We start from the raw sequence: 23383 nt of genomic DNA on the forward strand, positions 1-23383 counted from the left end.
CTCCCTTAAACTTTCTGCCTCTCATCTGTGCCCCCTTGTAATTGACACTTCCACCCTTGGAAAAAGCTTCTGACTATCCACCCTATCTATGCCTCTCATAATTTTGTAAACCTCTATCAGGTCTCCCTTCAGCTTCTTTCTTTCCAGTTAAAACAATCCTAGTTTATTCAACCTCTCCTCAAAGCCAACACCCTCGAGACCAGACAACATCCTGGTGAACAACCTTCTTTACACTCTCCCCAAAGCTTCCATGTCCTTCTGATAGTGTGGTGACCAGAACTGCACACAATACTCTAAATGTGGCCTAATCAAGGTTTTATATGGCTGCAACATGATTTCCCAACTCCTGTAGTCAGTGTTCTGGCTGATGAAGGCAAGCATGCCATATGCCTTCTTAATCACCTTGGTCACCTGTGTTGCCACTTTTAGGGAACTGTGGACCTGCACGCCCAGATCCCTCTGTATGTTAATGTTCCTAAGGGTTCTGCCATTTACAGTATAATTCATACCTAATTTGATCCTCCAAAATGCATCACCTTGCATTTGTCCAGATTAAACTCCATCTGCCATTTCTGTGCCCAAGTCTCCAATCTATCTATGTCTTGTTGTATCCTCTGACAATCTTAGGCACTATCAGCAACTCTGTCAATCTTCGTGTCATCTGCAAACTTACTAATCAGACCACCCACATTTTACTCCAGATCATTTATATATACTACAAAAAACAGAGGTCCCAGCACTGATGCCTGCGGAACATCACTAGCTACAGATCTCCATCCTGATAAATACTCTTCCACTGCTCTGTCTCCTGTAACCAAGATGTGGAGATGCCGGCATTGGACTGGGGTAAACACAGTAAGAAGTTTAACAACACCAGGTTAAAGTCCAACAGGTTTATTTGGTAGCAAAAGCCACACAAGCTTTAGAGCTCCGAAAGCTTGTGTGGAATTTGCTACCAAATAAACCTGTTGGACTTTAACCTGGTGTTGTTAAACTTCTTCCTGTAACCAAGCCAGTTCTGTATCCGTCTAGCCAACCCACCCCAAATCCCATGTGATTTTAGTTTTTGTACCAGTCTGCCATGTGGGACCTTGTCAAACGCTTTCATAAAGTCCATATATACTACATCTACAGCCCATCCCTCATCAATTTTCTTTGCCACTTCTTCAAAAAACTCAACCAAGTTAGTGAGACATGACCTTCCCCGAACAAAACAATGCTGCTCGTCACTAACAAGTCAATTTTCCTCCAAATGTGCATATATCCTGTCCCTTAGTATCTTCTCCAAAAGCTTTCCCACCATTGATGTCAGGTTCACCGGCCTATGACCTGTTGGATTATCCCTGCTTCCTTTCTTAAACAAGGGAACAACATTGGCTATTCCCCAGTCCTCTGGAATCTAGCCTGTGAGCAAAATGGATGTGAAGATATAAGTTAAGGCCTCAGTTATTTCTCCCCTTGCTTCCCGCAGTAACCTGGGATAGATCCCATCTGGCCCCGGGAACTTGTCTACCTTAATGCAACGTAGGATACTCAACACTTCCTCCTTTGATACATTGACGTTCTCAAGGATGTTCACACACCTATCCCTGACCTCAACATCCATCATGTCCTTCTCCTTGGTGAATACCAATACAAAGTACTCATTAAGGATTTCATCCACTTTCTGTGGTTCCATGCATAACTTCCCTCCATTATCCTTGAGTGGGCCTACTCTTTCTTTTGCTATCCTCTTGCTCCTAATATATGCATAAAAAGCCTTGGGATTCTCCTTGATCCTGTATGCTAAAGGCATTTCATGACCCTTTTTAGCCCTCCTAATTTCACGTTTAAGTTCCTTCCCACTTTCACTGTACTCCTCAAGGGCTTCGTCAGTTTTTAGATGCCGAGACCTATTCCTTTTTCCTTTTGACTAAACATACAACTTCCCTTGTTCCCATGGTTCCCGAATCCTGCCATGTCTATCCTTCATTTTTGTGGAGGCATGCCTGTCCTGCACGTCAGTCAACTTTAAAAGCCTCCCACATGCCACACGTGGATTTGCCCTCAAATAGCTGCTTCCAATCCACATTCCCCAGTTCCTGTCTAACCTGGATTAATTGGCCCTCATCCAATTACGCACCCTTACCCAAGGGCCACTCTTGTCCTTATCTATGACTACCCGAAATCTTATGGAATTATGGTGGTTAAGCCCAAAATGCTCCCCCACTGAAACATCAATCACTTGGCCTGGCTCATTCCCAAGTTTAGTATGGCCCTCTCCCTGGTTGGATTGTCAACATACTGTATCAAAAAGCCCTCCTGGACACATCTAACAAATTGCTCTCCATCTGAGCACTTGGCTGTAAGAAATTCCCAGTCAATATGGGGGAAGTTAAAGTCACCCATCACAACTACCGTGTTTACTTCACACCTTTTCAGCATCTGACTACACATGTGCTCCTCTGTCTTCTGCGGGCTGTTGGGAGGTCTATAATACACTCCCAACATTGTGATTTCACCCTTCTTATTTCTGAGCTCCACCCATAATGCCTCACTACAAGATTCCTCCAAATTGTCCTCCCTCAACACAGCTATGATTTGCTCCCTAATCAGTAATGCAATTCCCCCACCTCTTTTGTTTCCTCTTCTGTCCCATCTAAAACAACGATATCCCGGAATTTTAAACTGCCAGTCTTGTCCCTCCTTTAACCATGTTTCCATAATTACAATTACATCATAATTCCATGCAGTAACCCAGGCTCTCAGTTCATCTGTTTTACCTGTTATATTTTTTGCATTGAAGCAAACGCAATCCAGACCTACAGCCCAGCTGAGCCCTGCGGCTTCCCTCTGCCTGCTCTTATTCTGCGCTATGTTTATCCCAGTCTCACTTTTTTCCCTAGTCTCTATACTTACTGGCTTGCTGTTCCGGTTCCCACCCCTGCCACACTAGTTGACATCCTCCCGAACAGCACTAGCAAATCTCCCGTCCAGGATATTGATGCTCCTCCAGTTCAGGTGCAACCCATCCTTCTTGTTTAGGTCCCACCTTCCTCACAAAACATCCCAATGATCCATATATCTAAGCAAACTGAGTGGGAATGTAAGTTGTGAGGAGGATACAAGAATACTTCAAGATGACTTGGACAGGATAACTGAATGGGCTAAAACATAGCAGAAGGAATGTAATATAAATATGTGTGAAGTTATTCTCTTTAATAGAAAAAACAGGAAGGTGGAATATTTCTTAAATGGTGAGAGGTTTGGAAGTTCAGGTGTCCAATGGGACCTAAGTGTTCTTGTCACTAAAAGCCAGCATGCACGTGCAGCAAACAATTAGCAAGGCAAGTGGTATGTTGGCCTTCATCACGAGGGGATTTACATAGAAATATAGGGGGTGATCTTACCAAAACAATTCTAAGTACCAAACAGGAGAGAATCGCGCCTATTATTTTGGGAGAACTCTCAGTCATGATCTTATGTCACTGAGAGAAAAAAGTGAGGCAAAGTGTGATTCTCATCAGTAGGGGGAGTGGACAGAGTCTATTCACACTAGGAAGCCGGCTGATGACTGCGAGAGATTGCCATTGCGCACATGCCGATCTCTGCGTTTACAAGACTACACAGTTAATGCACTGGGAGATATCTCACTCCCTGAATCCCCATGGAGATCACATTCACCACCCCCTCCGGCTGATTGCCGCCCCTGTTCCCCACTCCCCCAACGATCGCTGCCCCAATTCGCCATCCCACCCACGGTCGATTGCCGTCCCTGCGACCCCCAATTGCAGAGTGTGCAGTTCCCAGTCTCCCCTTAGTTCATGCCCCTTCAGATCCTGCCCCTGCCCTTCAAGCCCCTCCACCTCACTGTAGGCCTCACCCCGTGCACTGCCCATGGCCTGGTGAGCAGTGCCACCCTAGTACTGCCCAAACACTGTCCCCGACAACCCAGGGGAACTTTATTGCCTCTGGTCCCACCAGTGACAAGAGGCCATTGCCGAAGCTCTTCATGTGGACCATATCTCCCAGCTTGAAGACTCTATCTGATCACTGACTATCATGGCCCTTTTTCTGGGCTTCTTGTTTTAACACAACTTTGCCACCCAAATTTTGGAACGTCAAGCCAAGTCTAGTCCAAAGGCATCAGCCCATATATAGCTTCGCCGAGGCTATTCCCGTTGTCATATACAGCATATTACGATAGTTGAAAAGGAATCTGTGGATCGGGAGCCTGTAGTTTGTTTTCTCATGCTACTTTTGAATGACTGGACCGCTCAGCCAGGCCATTTGAGAACAGGTGGTAAGGTACTTTGTGGATGTGCCTTACTTGGTTTGCACTCATGAAGGTCTGAAACTCCCGGCTGGTAAATGGGGTCCCATTGTCTGTTACAAGAATCTCAGGTATGCCATGCGTACCGAAGGATTGATGGAGTTTCTCTATGATATTGTCAGAGATAGTAGAGGCCATTTGGTGCAAGGCGATCCATTTTGAATGGGCGTCGATGAGGATTTAAAAACATTGAATCCATAAATGGCCCTGTAAAGTCGGCATGTACTCAAACCCAGGCTATTCCCAAGGGTACACGAAGGCTGCTGGCAGGGCCTTCTGGTTTTCCTGGCAGATATTGCACTGCATGAGCAGGTTTTCAATTTCACTGTCTTCACCACCAGACATAGTTCCTTGCGAGCATTTTCATCTTAGAAATTCCTTGGCGGCAAATGTGCAATTCTTAAAGTATTTGTCACTGGCCTGGACATGGGACAATCACCTGGACTCCCCACAAGATGATGCCATACTTAAGTCCTGATATTTTAGAGAGATAAGGTTTCAAATTCTTGTAGGACACCCTTATTGTCCGTCACTTAGGCTGACATAATGTAGTTTCGCCAACATAGGCTCCTTTTGTTTTGGGTTCATGCCTGGATCTGCTTAGCAGATACTGGCAGAGTGTTCATGAAGTTCAGTGATGTGTCTTCATTCATCTTGGGAGGAGAAGGTAGGCTGATGGGTAGTGGCAGGTGGCTCAAGGCATCCGCATTGGCTATGTTTCCTTGGATGGTGTTCTAAAGTATATTCATAGGCACATAATATCAGTGCCCAGTGTTGGATCCAGGTTGGTGTGATGGGAGGAGTCACCTTATCTTCCTTGAAGAAGAGGTTTGTGATCAGTTACTAAAGTGAAATGCCGACCGTAGACGTACTGGGAGCTTTTTCATCACAAACACCATGGTCAAACTTTCTTTATCGATCTGGGCATACTTCTTTTATGCAACCGCCAGGGCTCGTGATGCTTATGCGATTCAACATTCAGTCCCAACATCCCAATGATGTGCGGTGTGCTTACTCCTCATTGTATGGTGGAGTGACTTGCTGTCCAGTTCTTGGATTTCACAGCCTCCAACTCCAACCACCCCTTCTTGGCAGTAATGGAAGACACAGGCATTACCCACTGGGGACTAGGTTCTGCTATATAGGGGTCGCCCAAGGCTGACGACAGTACCATCTATGGACCCCTAAAGCTCCTGGTTCCATTTTTCTGCATTTTCATGGGAAAGAGCCAGTTCTATGACTTGAGGTCCAGAGTTGGTTGAGTCTGTAGCTTCTTTTGGGTTGCAATATTATTGATTCTAACTTTTGTGGAAGTTCTAGCACATACTCAGTCTTCTGCCAATTTCCGCAGTCTTATCAAGAATTCAGTGATTAGTTCCCCAGGCAGTCTATTTGCCATGTTAAACCTGTAGCGTTACAATATAACAGACAGTTTATGGTCGTAGTGTTTCGCTATTATATCTATCAATTCATTGAAAGATTTTGAATCTGGGTAGGTTAAACTTTTTATGATGCTGAAAATTGGGTCCCTACAAATAGTCAGGATACAAATAGTTCCCTTTTATCATAGAAATCATAGAAACCCTACAGTGCAGAAAGAGGCCATTTGACCCATCGCGTCTGCACCGACCACAATCCCACCCAGGCCCTACCCCCATATCCCTACATATTTTACCCACTAATCCCTCTAATCTACACATCTCAGGACACTAAGGGGCAATTTTATCCCGTTTGCCCGGAAGAAATATCTCATTCTTTCAACATACTGGGGCCAATCCTCTACACCCACATCATAAGGTTCCAGTCTCCCACACAGTGGCATTTTCAATATCTCTTTATCACTGTCTTATTGGGTTTATTGAAAGACAAGGCTGTCGAAAACTTTTCTTGTTCCTCGTTGCCAATGTAATAACTCAGGAAGCCTGACTGGAAAGGAACATAGTTTATTTACAGAATGCAAAGTAAAACCACTACCGTGGTCCTTGCCATTCTTTCTGGCAAATCAAACAAACTAAATTAAACAAACTGAGGGACAGTTCTGCAGACCCAGTCCTTGGTATGCCTTATAAAAAGCTTAGGTAATGAGTTCCAGCTGAGCAAGCCATTACATGTTACCAGGGGAATTCTTACTCAACAAGCCCCTCAGGAAGTTCAATCAGCTATTCCCCAAGGATATCGTATGTGGTGGTTAGAACAAAGATCGATAAGCATTTTTAATGACAAACTACTGCGTATCCTCCTTAGGAGACTAAGGGGTAAGTGAGATCCTTTTTCAGTCAATTGCAGCCCAAAGATGATAGCAATAAATTGAAAGTGAATCAATCTTTTGTTGCAGTAGTTTTAAAATCTAAGAATTGATCAGCTAACTGGGCATACCCTTTGCTTGGGTTTGGAGAGGGATCTTGTTACTGAAAGTTGGAATTCCTCCTTTTAGACTTGATAATCCTGTAAATCAAAGCCTACCAGGGAGAGTCATCCTAGGCAGCAGATAAAGTTGCCAAAGTCCCAGATGACCAGAGGCTGCTAGCCCCTTTGAGAGGGAGAACTGACTGGTGGTGATTTAACCTGAGGATCACCACACCTCAGCTAGTACAGGAATTGAACCCACGCTGTTGACATCACTCTGCATCACAAACCAGCTGTCCAGCCAACTGAGCTAATACATTAGTGCTTTCATTCTGCTGGTAAACTATAACATTTTTGCTAGTTATAATCAAAACATTTTGATGGAGATTGGGCCTCTTACTAACCTGTTCTTTGGGCTTAAGTGAAGGAGGTGTATCTCTACATGAGAATATATGCACTTCATAACGTAGGGCAGGATATTTATTTTGATGTCCTGACCCTGCTGTCTGGATGAAATGCAACCTGGAATCCAGAAATGCTGGCGTAGAGATCCAGAGGGAGATTTTGGAGGAAATGGTCGACTGCTAGTCCCATTAAATCAAGGACAATGGGCAGGTTCTCAAGTCTGGAGAGCAAATATAAGGCATTCCAGCACTGAAAGATCAGCAGATGGAGTTGCTGAAGTAGATGAACAATCATTAGTGTGTCTCAAATTGGAGGCATTCTCTGAAGGCTTTACACTATTTATAAATAAAATGTGGCTATAGATGTTAGGCCAGAATTGCAGATGGAAAACCTCAGCTGTGGCCCTCTTCAGTTGTGACTGGGTCAGTTAAAAGAGGCATCAGTGGCCCCAATGGCCTCCATCCAACAAGCCACAGTAACAGCAGGTGGGCCATATGTATTCTGGAAAAATCTAGGTGGTGTGTGAAGAGTGCCCTCAATTGACACTTCAATTGGCTACCCCTGTTGGAAGCATAAATAAAATTAAAAAGTCAAATTATTCAGGAGCAAATCTTTAGGCGACTCTGATTCACTAGTTGTTTTCAGAGTAAGGAATAGTGTTGAGAGGTTGCGAAGGAACCTTAAAAAGCATTGGAAAATAATTCACATATGCAGATCATTTCATGAGAGAAAATGTGATAATTAAAATAGGTACTTATGTATTAAGTATTATTTATTTCTTGCATAAAGTTCTCATTAATATGTTACCCCATTTGTAATTCTCAAATTAAAACTCAGCCCACCTAATTATTTTGTTTTTGATTTCCATAATTAATATTTGGACCTATTTTATTTTAGGAGAACCAGAGAAAGACAAAGCCAAGGGCAAAAAAAAGCAGTGGTGGCGGCCCTGGGTTGACCATGCTTCTAGTAGGTTTGCCTCAATCATCTGTTAGTTGTGTATGCTAATCATGTACCAAATTTCCTTGAATAGACAATTGTGTTTTTTTTAGTTTATTTTCAAACAGAAGTTAATAAGTAAAAAATGTTTTTAAAAAACATTGCCTATTCTAGTTTGATTTAAAGCATGAATTTATTTTAGCCCAATTGTTATTATTTTGATGGGCTTTATGCTCAGTTTCAACCAAGGTTGGTAGTTATGCAAGAAGGTCCTTCTGCACTAACTCACCATCACTGTAAGGATCCACCTCAAATGCACAATCAACTGTGAAACTACAGTATGCTGAATATGATCATCTAACCATTTTGCATTGCACAGTGCTTCAAGTAAATTCTACACCTATTAATTTGAAGTAATTATTTACCTGACAAATTTTGAATTATCCAGTATTTGGAATTAAGCAATTTTAATAATACAGCACAACAAGTGATTTCATTTTGAATTAGCTGATTATTTGCATTAAGCAACTTCAGGTTAAGAGGAATAGACTATGTGCGTAAATGATTAGATGAAAGCCAATGTATGAGCTACCTTTGTGCCATCTATTTATCTGTTGTGAACAAAACTGATAAATCAATAGCTGATTACTGAAGAACACAGTTTTTTAGTTGCATTGATGTTGTTTTCTGATCTGTAAAACGACCTGTGTTAATTGGTACCGTTTAAATACATTAATGTATACAGGAAAGACAACAATGCTGTTCTGCCAGACTGCAAGGAATCATTACTTGCAGCTGTTTGTCTCAATCAAACAGCCTGTTGCTCCATTATTTATATTTTTGGGTTGGCCTTTACCTTTATGACTCTGTTACAAAATGAGGCATGAAAGTAATGAATTCTTGATCTATTCAAGGAAATAAGGTATCTGTTACATGTGATACCAAACTAATTTGTTATTTCGGAGGCTAAGGTCAGTTCTGGGATGCTGTGAATTTTCAGTATGTGGATCCGTCAGGACCATTTTGTGACTGCTTCATTTTCACGAAGAATTGTCATTAAGTTTGACCACGGTTTCATTTTTTTTCTGTCTATTTATTGATTTTTAAGATTGATTCAATTTAACCTCCTTAAAGGTATTGGTTTGGGGAGGTTACTGAGTTTCTTATCAGGAAAATGAATTACAGTCATTATGGGTAAAATTTGTAGTAAAACCATAAAGCTTTCTTTATAAGTGTTTTAATAACATTCTTGTTCCTGGTGCACAAGATAGAAAATCTTTGTTATTTCAGCTTATCTTTCAACTCCCTCGTTCTATCATCCCAGTAATCTTTACAATCAAGCACTTACTATTTAAACAAAAATGAAAGCAAAGCTATAAATATAAATAGATAGAAAAAACATATGAAGTTAATGACAATTTATTTTAATTATGAGATTGTGTTTTATAAGGGCTATTATGTTTTATAAGGGTTTATAGCATATGTAAATTTCAAAAGGATATTTATAATGTAGTGCATTTGGAATTAATGCATAACTTTGACAATAAGTTAACTATTTTTAATGATTGAAAAGAATACTTTGTATTCTCTTTTATTTTATTTGGTACAAATCCAGGGTTTGCTTAGTTTATATGGTTATACCCAGTCAAATGTAAATCTGAAAATTTAAAACGTACAAAAGAAAGCTTGTTATGTATTATGTTATGCTGAAATGCCGTGTCATTTTTATGTTATCTATTGGACAGATTTTATATTGTTTGAAATCCATTGAAATGCATGTTTCTGCATGGATTATTTAAAAATGAAATTCAGAAATATAAAACTAAAAGTTATATTTCAATGAGCCTCAGCCACAACTTCTTACTTCCTTATTCACAGTACTTGCACAGAAATATTGCCAGTCTTTGCAATATTTATTCTCTTTGTCTCCACCTTTCTTCACATTTTTCAACTATAGCCACCCTTTTTGACGTTCTGCATTCTGCTACTAATTCCTCATTAAACTTTGTTATCCTGGCTACCTCTTCTTGATTTTCCTGTGCATTCCCTTGAGTTGGATGTTGACATTCAGGTAACCATTTGGGTAGTTTAGTGCTGTACATTCTTTACACTCTGCTCTCTATTACATTGTTGACATGGTTCAATCTTTAATTTATCATTTGTTTTATTAATGTCAGCTCGTAAAGTAGAATGAAATGATTTTAAGATATAAAAGTAATTGAAGATCCATTCAGAAGTCCATAAATTGCATTGTTTCACCTTTCATTTTACTAGTAATGTTATCTTCTCCTGCTTAGTGGTACGAAGTGGAGATTACTATCTCTTTGAGACAGACAGTGAGGAGGAGAATGAAGAAGAAATAAAGGAAGAAGAAGAAGAACAACCCAAAAAATCAGGTTTCCAGGTACTATTCTGGAATGCTGTTATAGTTTTTCCAAGAATAAAATTTGTAAAACAAAAATCAAAAAACATTAAATCTAAATGCACACAGTAAATAAGAGCTAAAATATTCCCTCAGTTCATGGAAATAAAAGCTGTCAATGCAAAGGTTAATTTAGCATCTGAAACTTAAGTTGATGCTTTGGATCAGATTCTGTCAGCTCTGGCAGGGAGGTTAAGAGTCACACCTCAAGCTACCTTTTGTCTTTCAGATGTTGACTGATCAAAAGTTTATTTCCAAGATTTTGAGGGAGTTGTTATAGTTATAGCATTCTTTATTTTTATATTTGTTCATGGAATGTGAGCATCACTGTCGAGGCCAACATTTATTTCCCATCCTTAATTTGCCCTCAAGAGTGAATAGTAAAACAGCCACTTTATTGAACCACTTTAGTGGGTGTGGTGTTGCTGCATGCACAGTACCATTTGGAGGAGGGCTCCCAGATTTTGACCAGCAACAATGGAGGAACAATGATACAATTCCACATGAGGATGGTGTGTGGCTTGGAGAGCAAGTTACAGATGGTGATGTTCCCATGAGTCTGCTGCCCTTTTACTTTCAGGTGTAGCTGTCATGAGTTTGGAAAGTGCTGTTGAAGGAGCTTTGGTGAGTTGCTGCAGTGTATCTTGTATATGGTACATATGGCTGCCTCGATATGTCAATCATGGAGGGAGTAAATGTTGAAGGTAGTGAATCAAGGGGGCTACTTTGTCCTGGATGGTGCTGAGCTCCTTGAGTGTTGTTGGAGCTGCACTCATTCAGGCATTTAGAGAGCATTCACTCACACTTCTGACTTGAGCCTTGTAGATGGTGGATAGACTTTGAGGAGTCAGGGGGTAAGTTACTCTGCCAAAAATTCCCAATCCCTCAGCTGCCCTTGTGGCCAGAATATTTATATCACTGGTCTAGTTCAGTTTCTGGTCAGTGGTAACCCCAGGACTTTGATGGTAGTTGATTCAGTGATGGTAGTGCCATTAAATGTCATGGGGAAATGGTTAGATTATTTCTTGTTGGGAATGGCTATTGCTTGACAGTTTTGTGGCGTGGAAGTTATTTGCCTTATACCAGACCAAATCTGAATGTAGTCCAGATCTTGCTACAAATGGGCATAGAATGCTTCAGTGTCTGAGGAGTTGTAGGTGGTACTGAACACTGTGTAATCATCAGTGACCACTTCTGACCTTCTGATAATGGGAAGATCATTGATGAAGCCTTTAAAGATGGTTATCCCAGGACACTACCCTGAGGAACTTCTGCAGCTTGAGGCTTTTTATTAATTCATGGGACATGGGTGTCGCTGGGGAACCAGCATTTATTGCCCAATCCTAGTTTCCCTTGGAGGGCAGTTGAGAATCAACCACATTGCTGTGGCTCTGGAGTCGCATGTAGGCCAGACCAGATAAGGACAGCAGATTTCCTTCCCTAAAGGACAATAGTGAACTTGAGGCTGAAATAATTGGCCTTCCAACAAGCACAACCATCATCATCCTTTGTGCCAGGTACGATTCCAATCAATGGAGTTTTCCACTGATTTCTTTAGACTGTATTTTTGCTGCGGGTCATGCTGCCACATTCGGTCAAATACTACCTTGATGCCAAGAACAGTCACTCTCATTTCACTTCTTGAAATCACCTCTTTTGTCCATGCTTGGACCAAAGATGTAAGATGTTCTGGAGTTGAGTGTCCATGGCGGAACCTAAACTCAGCGTCATTGAGCAGGTTACTGCTGAGTACTGCTTAATAACAATGTCGATGACACCTTCCGTCAATTTGATGATATTTGAGAGTAAATTGATAGGGCAGGAATTGGCTAGGTTAAATTGGTCTTGTTTTTTGTGGACAGACATACCTGGTACTACAATTGAAATGCTTTTGGGATTTATAGGGTGGGATTTTCCATTTTCTGCTCAAAATCCTGGCTGAGGCAACAAAACTTGCACGCAGCTCACAGACTGCAGAGCTGGCTTTACTTGCCAGATAATCCAGCACCCTGTGCGGAAGAAATCTGGAGGCATGGCCCACGCCGTTATGCTGATGGGGTGGGGCCCAAAACGGCCAGCAACTGGGAATCCCATGATCACGGTGCCCTTTTTAAAGGGCATCCTGATCTCTAATAGGCAACATAGGAAATCCCCCCCACACATTTACATGAAGACCCCATGGGCACATGAACTCCCCACATGCTCAAGGGGAATCTCCAATTCCCTGAAATCGGGACCCATGCCCATGGAGATCCCCAGAGTGTATGCCTTTGGCACACTCTATGGCACTACCCCCTGGGGCGTTGACTAGTGCCTTGGTTATAGGAACAGTGCCTGGGTACTTTATCTGTCAGTTGGCTTTTTGTCTATATCACTTAATTTATAACAGTAATATGAAATTGTCATCTACATTCCTTTGTCCATATTACAAGACACTTGAACCCAATCTCAAATGATCAGAGGATTATGTAATAAAATGCTTCAAAAGAGGATAGAAGGATATGCATTTTCCCATGTGTAATATGAAAGCAATATAGTTCTATTAGTTCTTACCAAAGTTATTACCATGGGAGTGTTGTTCATTAAAGGTAACAAGAATTACACAAATAAAGTTCATTATAATTTTAATTTTTTTGAAGGCTTGAACAAATCAGATCAATCCTGCTGATAGCAGAGTAATTGAGAGTGTCAATGTTCAAAGAAGCATATTCCACCCTCGAGGCAACAATATGAAAAGGAAAGGGGGAAAATTGGCAAGAAACAGAGAAATCGTTCATGGAAAATGTTTCCAAAATATCGCTATTAACCACAATAGGTGTTTAGTGATGCTGTTAAACTGTACCATGTAGACCAAGAGATTTTCTATGTGGTCTCACCTTGGACAGTCATTGGCCTCAGTTGCTCTGAACTAAGGAAGGGAAAACTTGGCTGTGATTCCTGTCTTTGGGCCAGTTGAACCACTGAAAGCATGTCAGTATTGTTGAGGGCAAAGTCATGACTTGTGACTACAGTTGAATTCTCTGATAACTCTCACTACTTTGGTTCACATGTGAAAAGTGACCATTTAATCAAGTTACTTGGCATCAACTATTTTCCATGCAACTATATCTGGTGTATGTTATGGTTTGCAGGAGGATAAAATAAAAAAGATAAGGAGAGAATTATACTTCAATATTTTAATAAATGCAAATTACTGTGGATGCTGGAATCTGAAACCAAAAGAGAAAATGCTGGAAAATCTCAGCAGGCCTGGCAGCATCTGTAAGGAGAGAAAAGAGCTGATGTTTCGAGTCCACAAAGTTTTGACAAAGGGTCATCTGGACTTGAAACGTCAGCTCTTTTCTCTCTTTACAGATGCTGCCAGACCTGCTGAAATTTTCCAGAGGTCCTCGATATTTTAAGATAGTTGCAAATTATTATTTGACAACCTCAATTGGCTTCTGAAGAAGAGATGGATTTTCTGGGGGCTTTACCAGCTCTGTTGCCATAACTTGGGAGAAAGTTCAGTGAAAACGCCTTCTATGTTTGTAAATTGGACTAGCAGAACAATCTTGCTAAAGTTTAGGCAGTCAAACAAAGGAAGCCCCAAGGAAACTCCTGTGAAAAATTTCTGATTTGCAGAATATATGTGTCTGGAAACACACGGTGTAGCTATTTAAATGTTTTCAGAGAAATGTACATTCATCACAGCAGTTGTGATGAATTGCCCATCAATGTGAACCTCCATCGGTAAGTACTGTCAAGCAGGGTTGTGGGCATGACTTTTCTGCTGCTCTCATCCCCCAGATTGTCTGGGAGAACTGTTTTAACTAAGAATAGTTATTGATGATCCAACCACTTCACCATCAACTAGCTTTCAAATATAGTGCAGCTATTTGATAACTGTTTTCAAATTTCTATGTATTTAAATAAAATTGTATGTCATGTTTATTCAAAGATCTGTTAGAAGGTCTGTACTGATGCACAAATACATATTTTGCTCTTTTCTATCTTTGATTATAAATGCTGTTTGCTTATAATAACCTTTTGCCTGTTATTGCACCCAATTACGCAGACAGACTGGGATGTAAGAATGTCTTCTTCCCACATCGAAACATGAAAAATAAAGTTTCAAGTCAAACTCTATTTTCATGATCATAATAATTGAAGAAGAACCTTAGTAACTGCTTACATCACATTTGTGGCAATGCTTTTAGTGTGGCTTGTATAACTGAAATAATTCGACATAAATCCATGCAGATATGCTATAGATATAAAGCAGGATTTTGTCAAATATCTTAGTACAATGTGCATTGTTATATTGCTGTTTTTTTTTACTTTTTTTGTCTTGATGCATCCTAATGCAATAAATTTTGTAACATTGTGATAACCTTTTCTGGTTTGCCAATGTCCATGGTTAACTGAATACACTTTTTGTACAATTCGTTAAGATTCCTGCAATGTGGATGATTGAAATGCCTTGTGTTAAACATTCTTTGATAATGGAGAAACCAATTATTGCTGATGATCTGAACGTTGACATTTTAGTTTGAGATTAAATGCCAAATTATTGTCCTAAACCTTATTTTTTCAAGGTTTAGTCACTCATTTTTGTTATTTAATTAAGGTTCTGCATTCATGGATGTAGTCATTGCCAACATATATTGAGAGACAGGAAAATAATACAACAAATTTCAAGAGTATTTGTAAAAAGAGGAACACAACTTATTACAATAGAATTTGAAACTTAAACCATTGCCCTTGGTATTTAAATTTTTATCACTGCTTATAAACTTTTGACTTAATCTGAAACTTTTGACTTAATCTGATATGTGACCTAATACCACTTAAATTTCAAAAATTAGTATGATAGACTAAATGTCTATTAATTTTTGAAAATGCTGCAAATACTAGAGGCCAACAATTATATTAAGATACCATATCGTTCCAATCTTCACCATACATTCTAATTTTAATTCCAAAATTGTGACCATCTTTTTTGTGACTACCGCTCCTATATTGCCTTCAGCACTCCATCATGACCCTGTTCCCTCACAACTCCCATACACCCCAAGCTACTCACCTGTCCTCCACATAAATATGTCCACATTTTACATGTTCCTTGCAATTTCTCTGCCATCTTCCCCTTATTCTTCAGTTCTCTTATTTGGTCCATGATGTCCACCACCCAAATACACCCCTTTGACAAAGGGTCATCTGGATTCGAAACATCAGCTCTTTTCTCTCCTTACAGATGCTGCCAGACCTGCTGAGATTTTTCAGTATTTTCTCTTTTAGTTTCATCCCTTCTTTACCTTGCTCACCAACAACAATCTGTCTCCCTTGTCTGGCATTGACGTTCCTTCCTGCTATTTGTACTTCTCCTTAAGCAACTTACTTTTTCAATTTGCCCAGCTGCTTCAAAGTCTCAAAGCTTGTCATTTTCTTCAAAGTCTTAGAATGTACTATAACATTTAAACAATGCTTCCACTTCACTTAGTACTTTGTTTTCGGTTTGGTTTCTAACCTATATACTGCATAAAAATTACACCGATTGTTGCTGAAAAAATAGACCTTTTTTGTCAATATTTTCGTATTGCACTCATCGGCACGTTTGCAAGAATAGTATCAGGGAAATCAATACGTTTGTACTGTATGAGAGAAGAGTGCTAATTGGTTGGCAAGTGGACCTTGATTAGTAGAGATGTTGCCATGGGGTATGCATCAGTTGATGGTAACTGACAGTTAACTGCCAAGCATTATTCGGAATTTAAACCAAAGTGACTCTGATTGGTCACTTATTATTACTGTGAAGAGCTTTCAATTCCAGGTTTTATGAATTAAATTTAAATTCCACCAGCTTTTGTGGTGATATTTGAACCCATGTTCCCAGAACATTAGCCTGAGCCTCTGGATTACTATTCCGTTTGCATTCCCATTAAATCACCATCTCCATCATCTTTAATTGCTGTCTTGTGGTTTACCAGTGGCCTAATCTATGTTGGGAAGTTTTCCCTCTACTCATGGGTGACTTAGGTCTACAAAACTACTTTATTTAGCTATAAACTGCTTGTTTAAAAAAAATGAAAGAGAAACTGTTTTCTCTGTAGGTTTAGCTCTTCCCGTTAAGAACTTGACTCTAACTCTGTCAATCAACCTGATCAAGACTGCATTCTGAAACCCGAGGGGAAAAACCAAGTAAACACAAATGCATTAACTCCGTTTAGACAAACAAATCATTAGCTAAAATGAGTTATTATCCTGTAGTCTCAGCATGGAGCTGCATCTTTTTTCAGACAAAGCGACTCCTTGCAACAAAACACTCTCTTACAAGCAACGTGATATAAATTTATTCCTTAAAGGCACAGTATCATCAGACAATGTTACATTGTGATACATATCACCATCTCGTTGCTATAAATATTAACCCATTATTCTACACCTCCTCACAAGTATAACCTCAACTTTTTTAATAACCACCTTGAACTATTTTCTCAAACTATTTACATTATATATTCAAACCTTTGTAACATCTTTTACCATTACAGATTCGATCCAGTTCCTACTCTCACTGTGCTTTCCACTACAGCCACCCCCCAATCCCCAAGTTCATACATTATAGAGGAGAATTAGGCCTTTTGGCCCATCGAGTCCGCTCTGCCATTCGATCATGGCTGATACGCTCCTCATCTCCATTTTCCTGCCTTCTCCCCATAACCATTCAAACCAATTCCAACTAAAAATCTGTCTAACACCTCCTTAAATTTACCCACTATCCCTGCATCCACCGCACTTTGTGGTAGCGAAGTTACTGTCATAAAGGATTCAATCTCCCATGGTGTTCTTGGTTCTCTGGTCAGAACTCATGGATACATGCGATTGCTCATCTTTTCCCTGGATGACCACTGGATCAACAAGTGAGACAGCAACTTTTCACGGCTGCTGGTAATTGGGCTGTGATCTCCACAACAACTGAACTGTTAAGGATCATGAAACCTTTTCAAAGAAAAACCAATCCAAGAGCAAAGACTGCAGGACATAGACAATCATTCACTCTTGAACAGGAAGAAGACAAACTCGCATTCACTCAGGAAACCTCTGCTCCCTTAGCACACTGGAGAAAAGCCTGAGAAAATGATGAATCTTCAACTCCAACAAAGAATTGCATAGCTGAATGATTCACTGCTACATAGCAGATGAAAAAGATATTCAATATATGAGATTGAACAAATCTGGATGATGATGAGAAGAAGGACGAAAATTATGTAGACAGGATTTATTTGCAGAAGATATGGAGGCCAATTCTACTAGCCTGCTGCACAGTTTTTGTAGTGCAGCAGGCCAGGAGACTTGAGCCATTTCACGGGCTCCCCGCTGGACCCCACGGCCTCCACGTGTCTCTGGCAGTCGGATTTATGGTGCCGTCAGCTCCGTGCCGATTTCTGGTATAGAGCTGTATAATTTATGCAAATACACATCTCAATCGATTTTAAATATCATTAGCGGGCCCGGAACTGAAATCTCCGGGCCCGCTAGCGTCTCTCCCCGCTACTACCCGCCAGGTGAGGCTCATTCCAGTGAGGTTTAGCATAGCTCCCAACTTGCAGGGAGCTGGCAGCCTAGTGCGGTTGACGGAGGGGAACCGGTGGATGCGGTGTTTTTGGATTTCCAAAAGACGTTTGATAAGGTGCCTCACAAAAGGTTGCTGAAGAAGATTGGGTCACACGGAGTTGGAGGTAGGGTGTTAGTGTGGATTGGGGATTGGCTATCCGACAGGAAGCAGAGAGTCGGAATAAATGGGTGCTTTTCTGGTTGGCAGATGGTAACTAGTGGTGTGCCGCAGGGATCGGTACTGGGGCCTCAACTATTTACCATTTATATAGACGATCTGGAGGAGGGGACTGAGTGTAGGGTAACAAAGTTTGCAGACGACGCAAAGATAAGTGGAAAAGTGAATCGTGTGGAGGGCGTAGAAGGTCTGCAGAGAGATTTGGACAGGCTGAGTGAGTGGGCGAGGATCTGGCAGATGGAGTATAACATTGACAAATGCGAGGTTATTCACTTTGGAGGAAATAATAGCAAATTGGATTATTATCTAAATGGAAAAAAATTACAACATGCTACTGTTGGGGGTCCTTGTGCATGAGACGCAAAAACCCAGTCTGCAGGTGCAACAGGTGATCAAGAAGGCAAATGGGATGTTGGCCTATATCGCAAGGGGGATAGAATATAAAAGCAGAGATGTCTTGCTGCATCTGTACAGGGCATTGGTGAGGCCGCAGCTGGAATACTGTGTGCAGTATTGGTCCCCTTATTTGCGGAAGGATATATTGGTCTTGGAGGGAGTACAGAGAAGGTTCACCAGGTTGATACCAGAGATGAGGGGTGTTAGTTATGAGGAGAGACTGAGCAGATTGCGTTTGTACTCGTTGGAATTTAGAAGGCTGAGGAGGGATCTTACAGAGACCTATAAGATAATGAAGGGGCTGGATAGGGTAGAGGTGGAGAGATTCTTTCCACTTAGAAAGGAAACTAGAACTAGAGGGCATAGCCTCAAAATAAAGGGGGGTCAGTTTAGGACAGAGTTGAGGAGGAACTTCTTCTCTCAGAGGGTGGTGAATCTCTGGAATTCTCTGCCCACTGGAGTGGTGGAGGCTACCTCGTTGAATATGTTTAAATCACGGATAGATGGATTCCTGATCGGTAAGGGAATTAGGGGTTATAGGGATCAGGTTGGTAAGTGGAACTGATCCAATTCAGATCAGCCATGATCTTATTGAATGGCGGGGCAGGCTCAAGGGGCTAGATGGCCTACTCCTGCTCCTATTTCTTATGTTCTTATGTAACCCCGCTGGAATGAAGGGGGGCCATCAAGATTGACAAGGGCTGGTGGGGGCAGTAAGTGCAGGCTGACAGATCAGCGCATGCGCAGTGGCCCACTCAGCGCTATGCTGGCGATCTCTCCAGCAGGAATGGGCTCCTCCACTTATTTTCAATGGGATTTACGCGAGGGCACTCTGCAGTGCACAGAATGTGGGAAGTTCATTTTGAAACTCTAGCTGAAAAAAAACAGCGTGATTTACTCCAGTTTTTACACGCATTCGATACTTATATTTTTGGGGGGAGAATCGCCCCCATGATTTCCCTACTGCACTTAGGGATCTACTTTCACTCTCCGTGGTCATGCTAACCTTGCCAAACGTGGATCAGCATGGGGATGCCCTGCTGTAGGCAATGTGATGATTGTGGTAGAACAAAAAGTTAAGACAACTAGAGCTAAAAGGGGTCATGAAAAAGCCTTGGCCAGCAGGATTAAGGAAAATCCCAAGGCTTTTTACACATATATAAAGATCAAGAGGGTAGCCAGGGAGAGGGTTGGCCCACTCAAGGACAAGGGAGGGAATCTATGTGTGGAGCCAGAGGAAATGGGTGAGGTATTAAATGAGTACTTTGCGTCAGTATTCACCAAAGAGAAGGACTTGGTGGATGATGAGTCTGGGAAAGGGTGTGTAGATAGTTTGAGTCATGTTGAGATCAGAAAGGAGGAGGTATTGGGGTTCTTGAGAAACATCAAGGTAGACAAGTCTCCAGGGCCTGATGGGATATACCCCAGAATACGGAGAGTAGCAAGAGAGGAAATTGCTGGGGCCTTGAGAGAAATCTTTGTATCCTCACTGGCTACAGGGGAGGACATGATGTGGAGATGCTGGCGTTGGACTGGGGTAAGCACAGTAAGAAGTTTAACAACACCAGGTTAAAGTCCAACAGGTTTATTTGGTAGCAAAAGCCACACAAGCTTTCGGAGCCCCAAGCCCTTCGGGGGCTTGGGGCTCCGAAAGCTTGTGTGGCTTTTGCTACCAAATAAACCTGTCGGACTTTAACCTGGTGTTGTTAAACTTCTTACAGGGGAGGTCCCAGAGGACTGGAGAATAGCCAATGTTGTTCCTTTGTTTAAGAAGGGTAGCAAGAATAATCCAGGTAATTACAGGCTGGTGAGCCTTACATCAGTGGTAGGGAAATTATTGGAGAGGATTCTTCGAGACAGGATTTATTCCCACTTAGAAATAAGTGAACGTATTAGTGAGAGGCAACATGGTTTTGTGAAGGGGAGGTTATATCTCACGAACTTGATCAAGTTTTTTAAGGAAGTGACAAAGATGATTGATGAGGGTCAGGCAGTGGATATTGTCTACATGGACTTCAGTAAGGCCTTTGACAAGGTCCCTCATGGCAGACTGGTGCAGAAGGTGAAGTCGCATGGGATCAGAGGTGAGCTGGCAAGGTGGATACAAAACTGGCTCGGTCAAAGATGACCTGAGTGGGTTTGTGATCCGTGGTCCTTTCGGTATCTTGTCTGCTTTCTTGCATCTTTGTAGAAACTTGATGTCTGTGTCGATATGTGCGATCTTCTTGGAAATCCTCTCCACTTGGAACCGGCAGTTTGCGGTGTCGCTGGTAGTCATGATGTTAGTCATCGGTCAAAGAAGACAGAGGGTAGCAGTGGAAGGGTGCATTTCTGAATGGAGGGCTGTGACAAGTGGTGTTCCTCAGGGATCAGTGCTGGGACCTTTGCTGTTTGTAATATATATAAATGATTTGGAGGAAAATGTAACTGGATTGATTAGTAAGTTTGCGGACGACACAAAGGTTGGTGGATTTGCGGATAGCGATGAGGACCATCAGAGGATACAGATCAGTTGGAGACTTGGGCGGAGAGATGGCAGATGGAGTTTAATCCGGACAAATGTGAGGTAATGCATTTTGGAAGGTCTAATACAGATAGGAAATATACAGTAAATGGCAGAACCCTTAGAAGTATTGATAGGCAAAGGGATCTGGTACAGGTACACAGGTCACTGAAAGTGGCAATGCAGGTGGAGAAGGTAGTCAAGAAGGCATACGGCATGCTTGCCTTCATCGGCCAGGGTATTGGGTTTAAAAATTGGCAAGTCATGTTGACGCTTTATAGAACCTTAGTAAGGCCGCACTTGGAATATAGTGTTCAATTCTGGTCGCCACACTACCAGAAGGATGTGGAGGCTTTGGAGAGGGTACAGAAAAGAGTTACCAGGATGTTGCCTGGTATGGAGGGCATTAGCTATCGGGAGAGGTTGGAGAAACTTGGTTTGTTCTCACTGGAACGACGGAGGTTGAGGGGAGACCTGATAGAAGTCTACAAGATTATGAGAGGCATGGACAGAGTGGATAGTCAGAAGCTTTTTCCCAGGGTGGAAGAGTCAATTACTAGGGGGCATAGGTTTAAGGTGCGAGGGGCAAGTTTTAAAAGAGATGTACAAGGCAGATTTTTTACACAGAGAGTGGTGGGTGCCGAGAACGCGTTGTCGGGGGAGGTAGAGGAAGCGGATACAGTAGTGACTTTTAAGGGGCGTCTTTACAAGTACATGAACGAAATGGAAATAGAGGGATATGGTCCCCGGAAGCGTAGGGGGTTTTAATTAAGTCGGGCAGCATGGTTGGTGCAGGCTTGGAGGGCCGAAGGGCCTGTTCCTGTGCTGTAATTTTCTTTGTTCTTTAACTTTTAACAACAGAATGAATCTCCAGAACTAAACCCAGATGGAATTCTCGGGTAAGACTCTTCAGCTGTGGAAGCTCTAACGTTTTGGCTTCTGCTTCTGCACTGAAGGACAATATTAATGGAAGGATAATTTTCTGGTGAGATTGAAATGTGGGCATCTGCTTACTTCTACCCAAACTAATAGGCTCTAGCAACACTCTGGCAGTCTAATCCACTTTGGAATCAAACATTTTGTTCTCCCTGGACAACCCTCTATGGTCAGCCAACAGTACACAATGATTCTCATTGGTATGTTCAATGAGTCAAGTATACGAATTCTGTGCTTTAACAGCACACACAGCTGACCCCTTAAAAAATTTGACAACTGATCAGTTGCATGCAAGCTTCTATAGTTCAACCTGTAAATAAACAAGTTGTTTTTCCTTAAACTGGTGAACGGGCATCTTTACATTTAGTGATGAAGTTAAAAAAACAATCCTCAGACTTGTGAGTATCCAGTTTACATTGAAGTTGAGAAAAGAAAAGAGTACTTGCTAAAATGCCCCTCTTTGGATTGATACATCCATTTGATTCCCCTGTGGAGAACTGCACACAATGCATAGAGTGCCTTGGGTATGACTTCCAAGTGATTGGAAGAGGGGAGGAGGTGAAGTACAAGGCAATTCTCTGGAATGCGTGTGGAACCCAAACTTAGAATCTGATTCGCAGTCTCACAGCCCCAAGCATGCTGACTCCAAATCGTTCTGGGAGCCTGGGGAATTGGTGAAGTCACATTTCCAGCCTAAACCATCAGTCATACTCCAAGGATTCAAGCTTAATCAAGGAGGAGAGCCCCAGGCAAAATGATTGCAACTTATATCATCAAATTGAAACAAATATTAGAGTATTGCAATTTGTGAGCCACCTTGAATGATATGTTACAAGACAGATTAGTCTGCAGGGTGAATAATGAGGTGATTCAATGCAGATTACTTGCAGTGGTCGATATAAATTTTAAATGAACAAAGAAGATAGTGCAAGCAAAGGGAAATGCTGGAAAAGTTGTACAAGAGTTACAGTACATACAAAATGGCACAGTTCACCAGTTAGGGTGGGAATGTGCAGTTAGCAGTGGCCCTAAACTTAAGTAGCCATAAGGCAGGAAATGAGTTAAGTCACAAATAAGATGAGAAGATTGAGGAGTCACCAATTGTATAATGAGTCACCAGCATACAATGTGGAAGAGTATAGCACCAATGATTTAAATATTCATTCACTGTTTAATATAAAAGTGGGCAAGATAGCCCCAATTACTGTATTGTTCCAGGTAAATTGGAAGCTTTTTAAGATGGTGGTTGATTGAGGGGTATCAGCTACTGTGATAGGTGAGCATGCTTATCAGTATTTGAAAGATGGAGTTCAATCATTGGATTTGAAGACTACTACAACTTATATTGGAGAAGCA

General features: G+C 41.5%; 1 protein-coding gene across 2 annotated transcripts in view; it reads left to right on the forward strand.

The window, feature by feature from the left end:
* Positions 1-23383, forward strand: part of piezo2b (piezo-type mechanosensitive ion channel component 2b) — an 825142-nt gene that overhangs the window by 662713 nt on the left and 139046 nt on the right. For both annotated transcript variants that reach the window (XM_078215732.1, XM_078215730.1), the window contains exons 31-32: positions 7961-8032; positions 10300-10406. In XM_078215732.1, coding sequence (XP_078071858.1) covers positions 7961-8032; positions 10300-10406 — 179 coding nt within the window. The remainder of the gene's footprint in view (positions 1-7960; positions 8033-10299; positions 10407-23383) is intronic.

Source organism: Mustelus asterias, chromosome 7 (assembly GCF_964213995.1).
Source record: "Mustelus asterias chromosome 7, sMusAst1.hap1.1, whole genome shotgun sequence".
In the NCBI taxonomy this organism is placed as follows: Eukaryota; Metazoa; Chordata; class Chondrichthyes; order Carcharhiniformes; family Triakidae; genus Mustelus; species Mustelus asterias.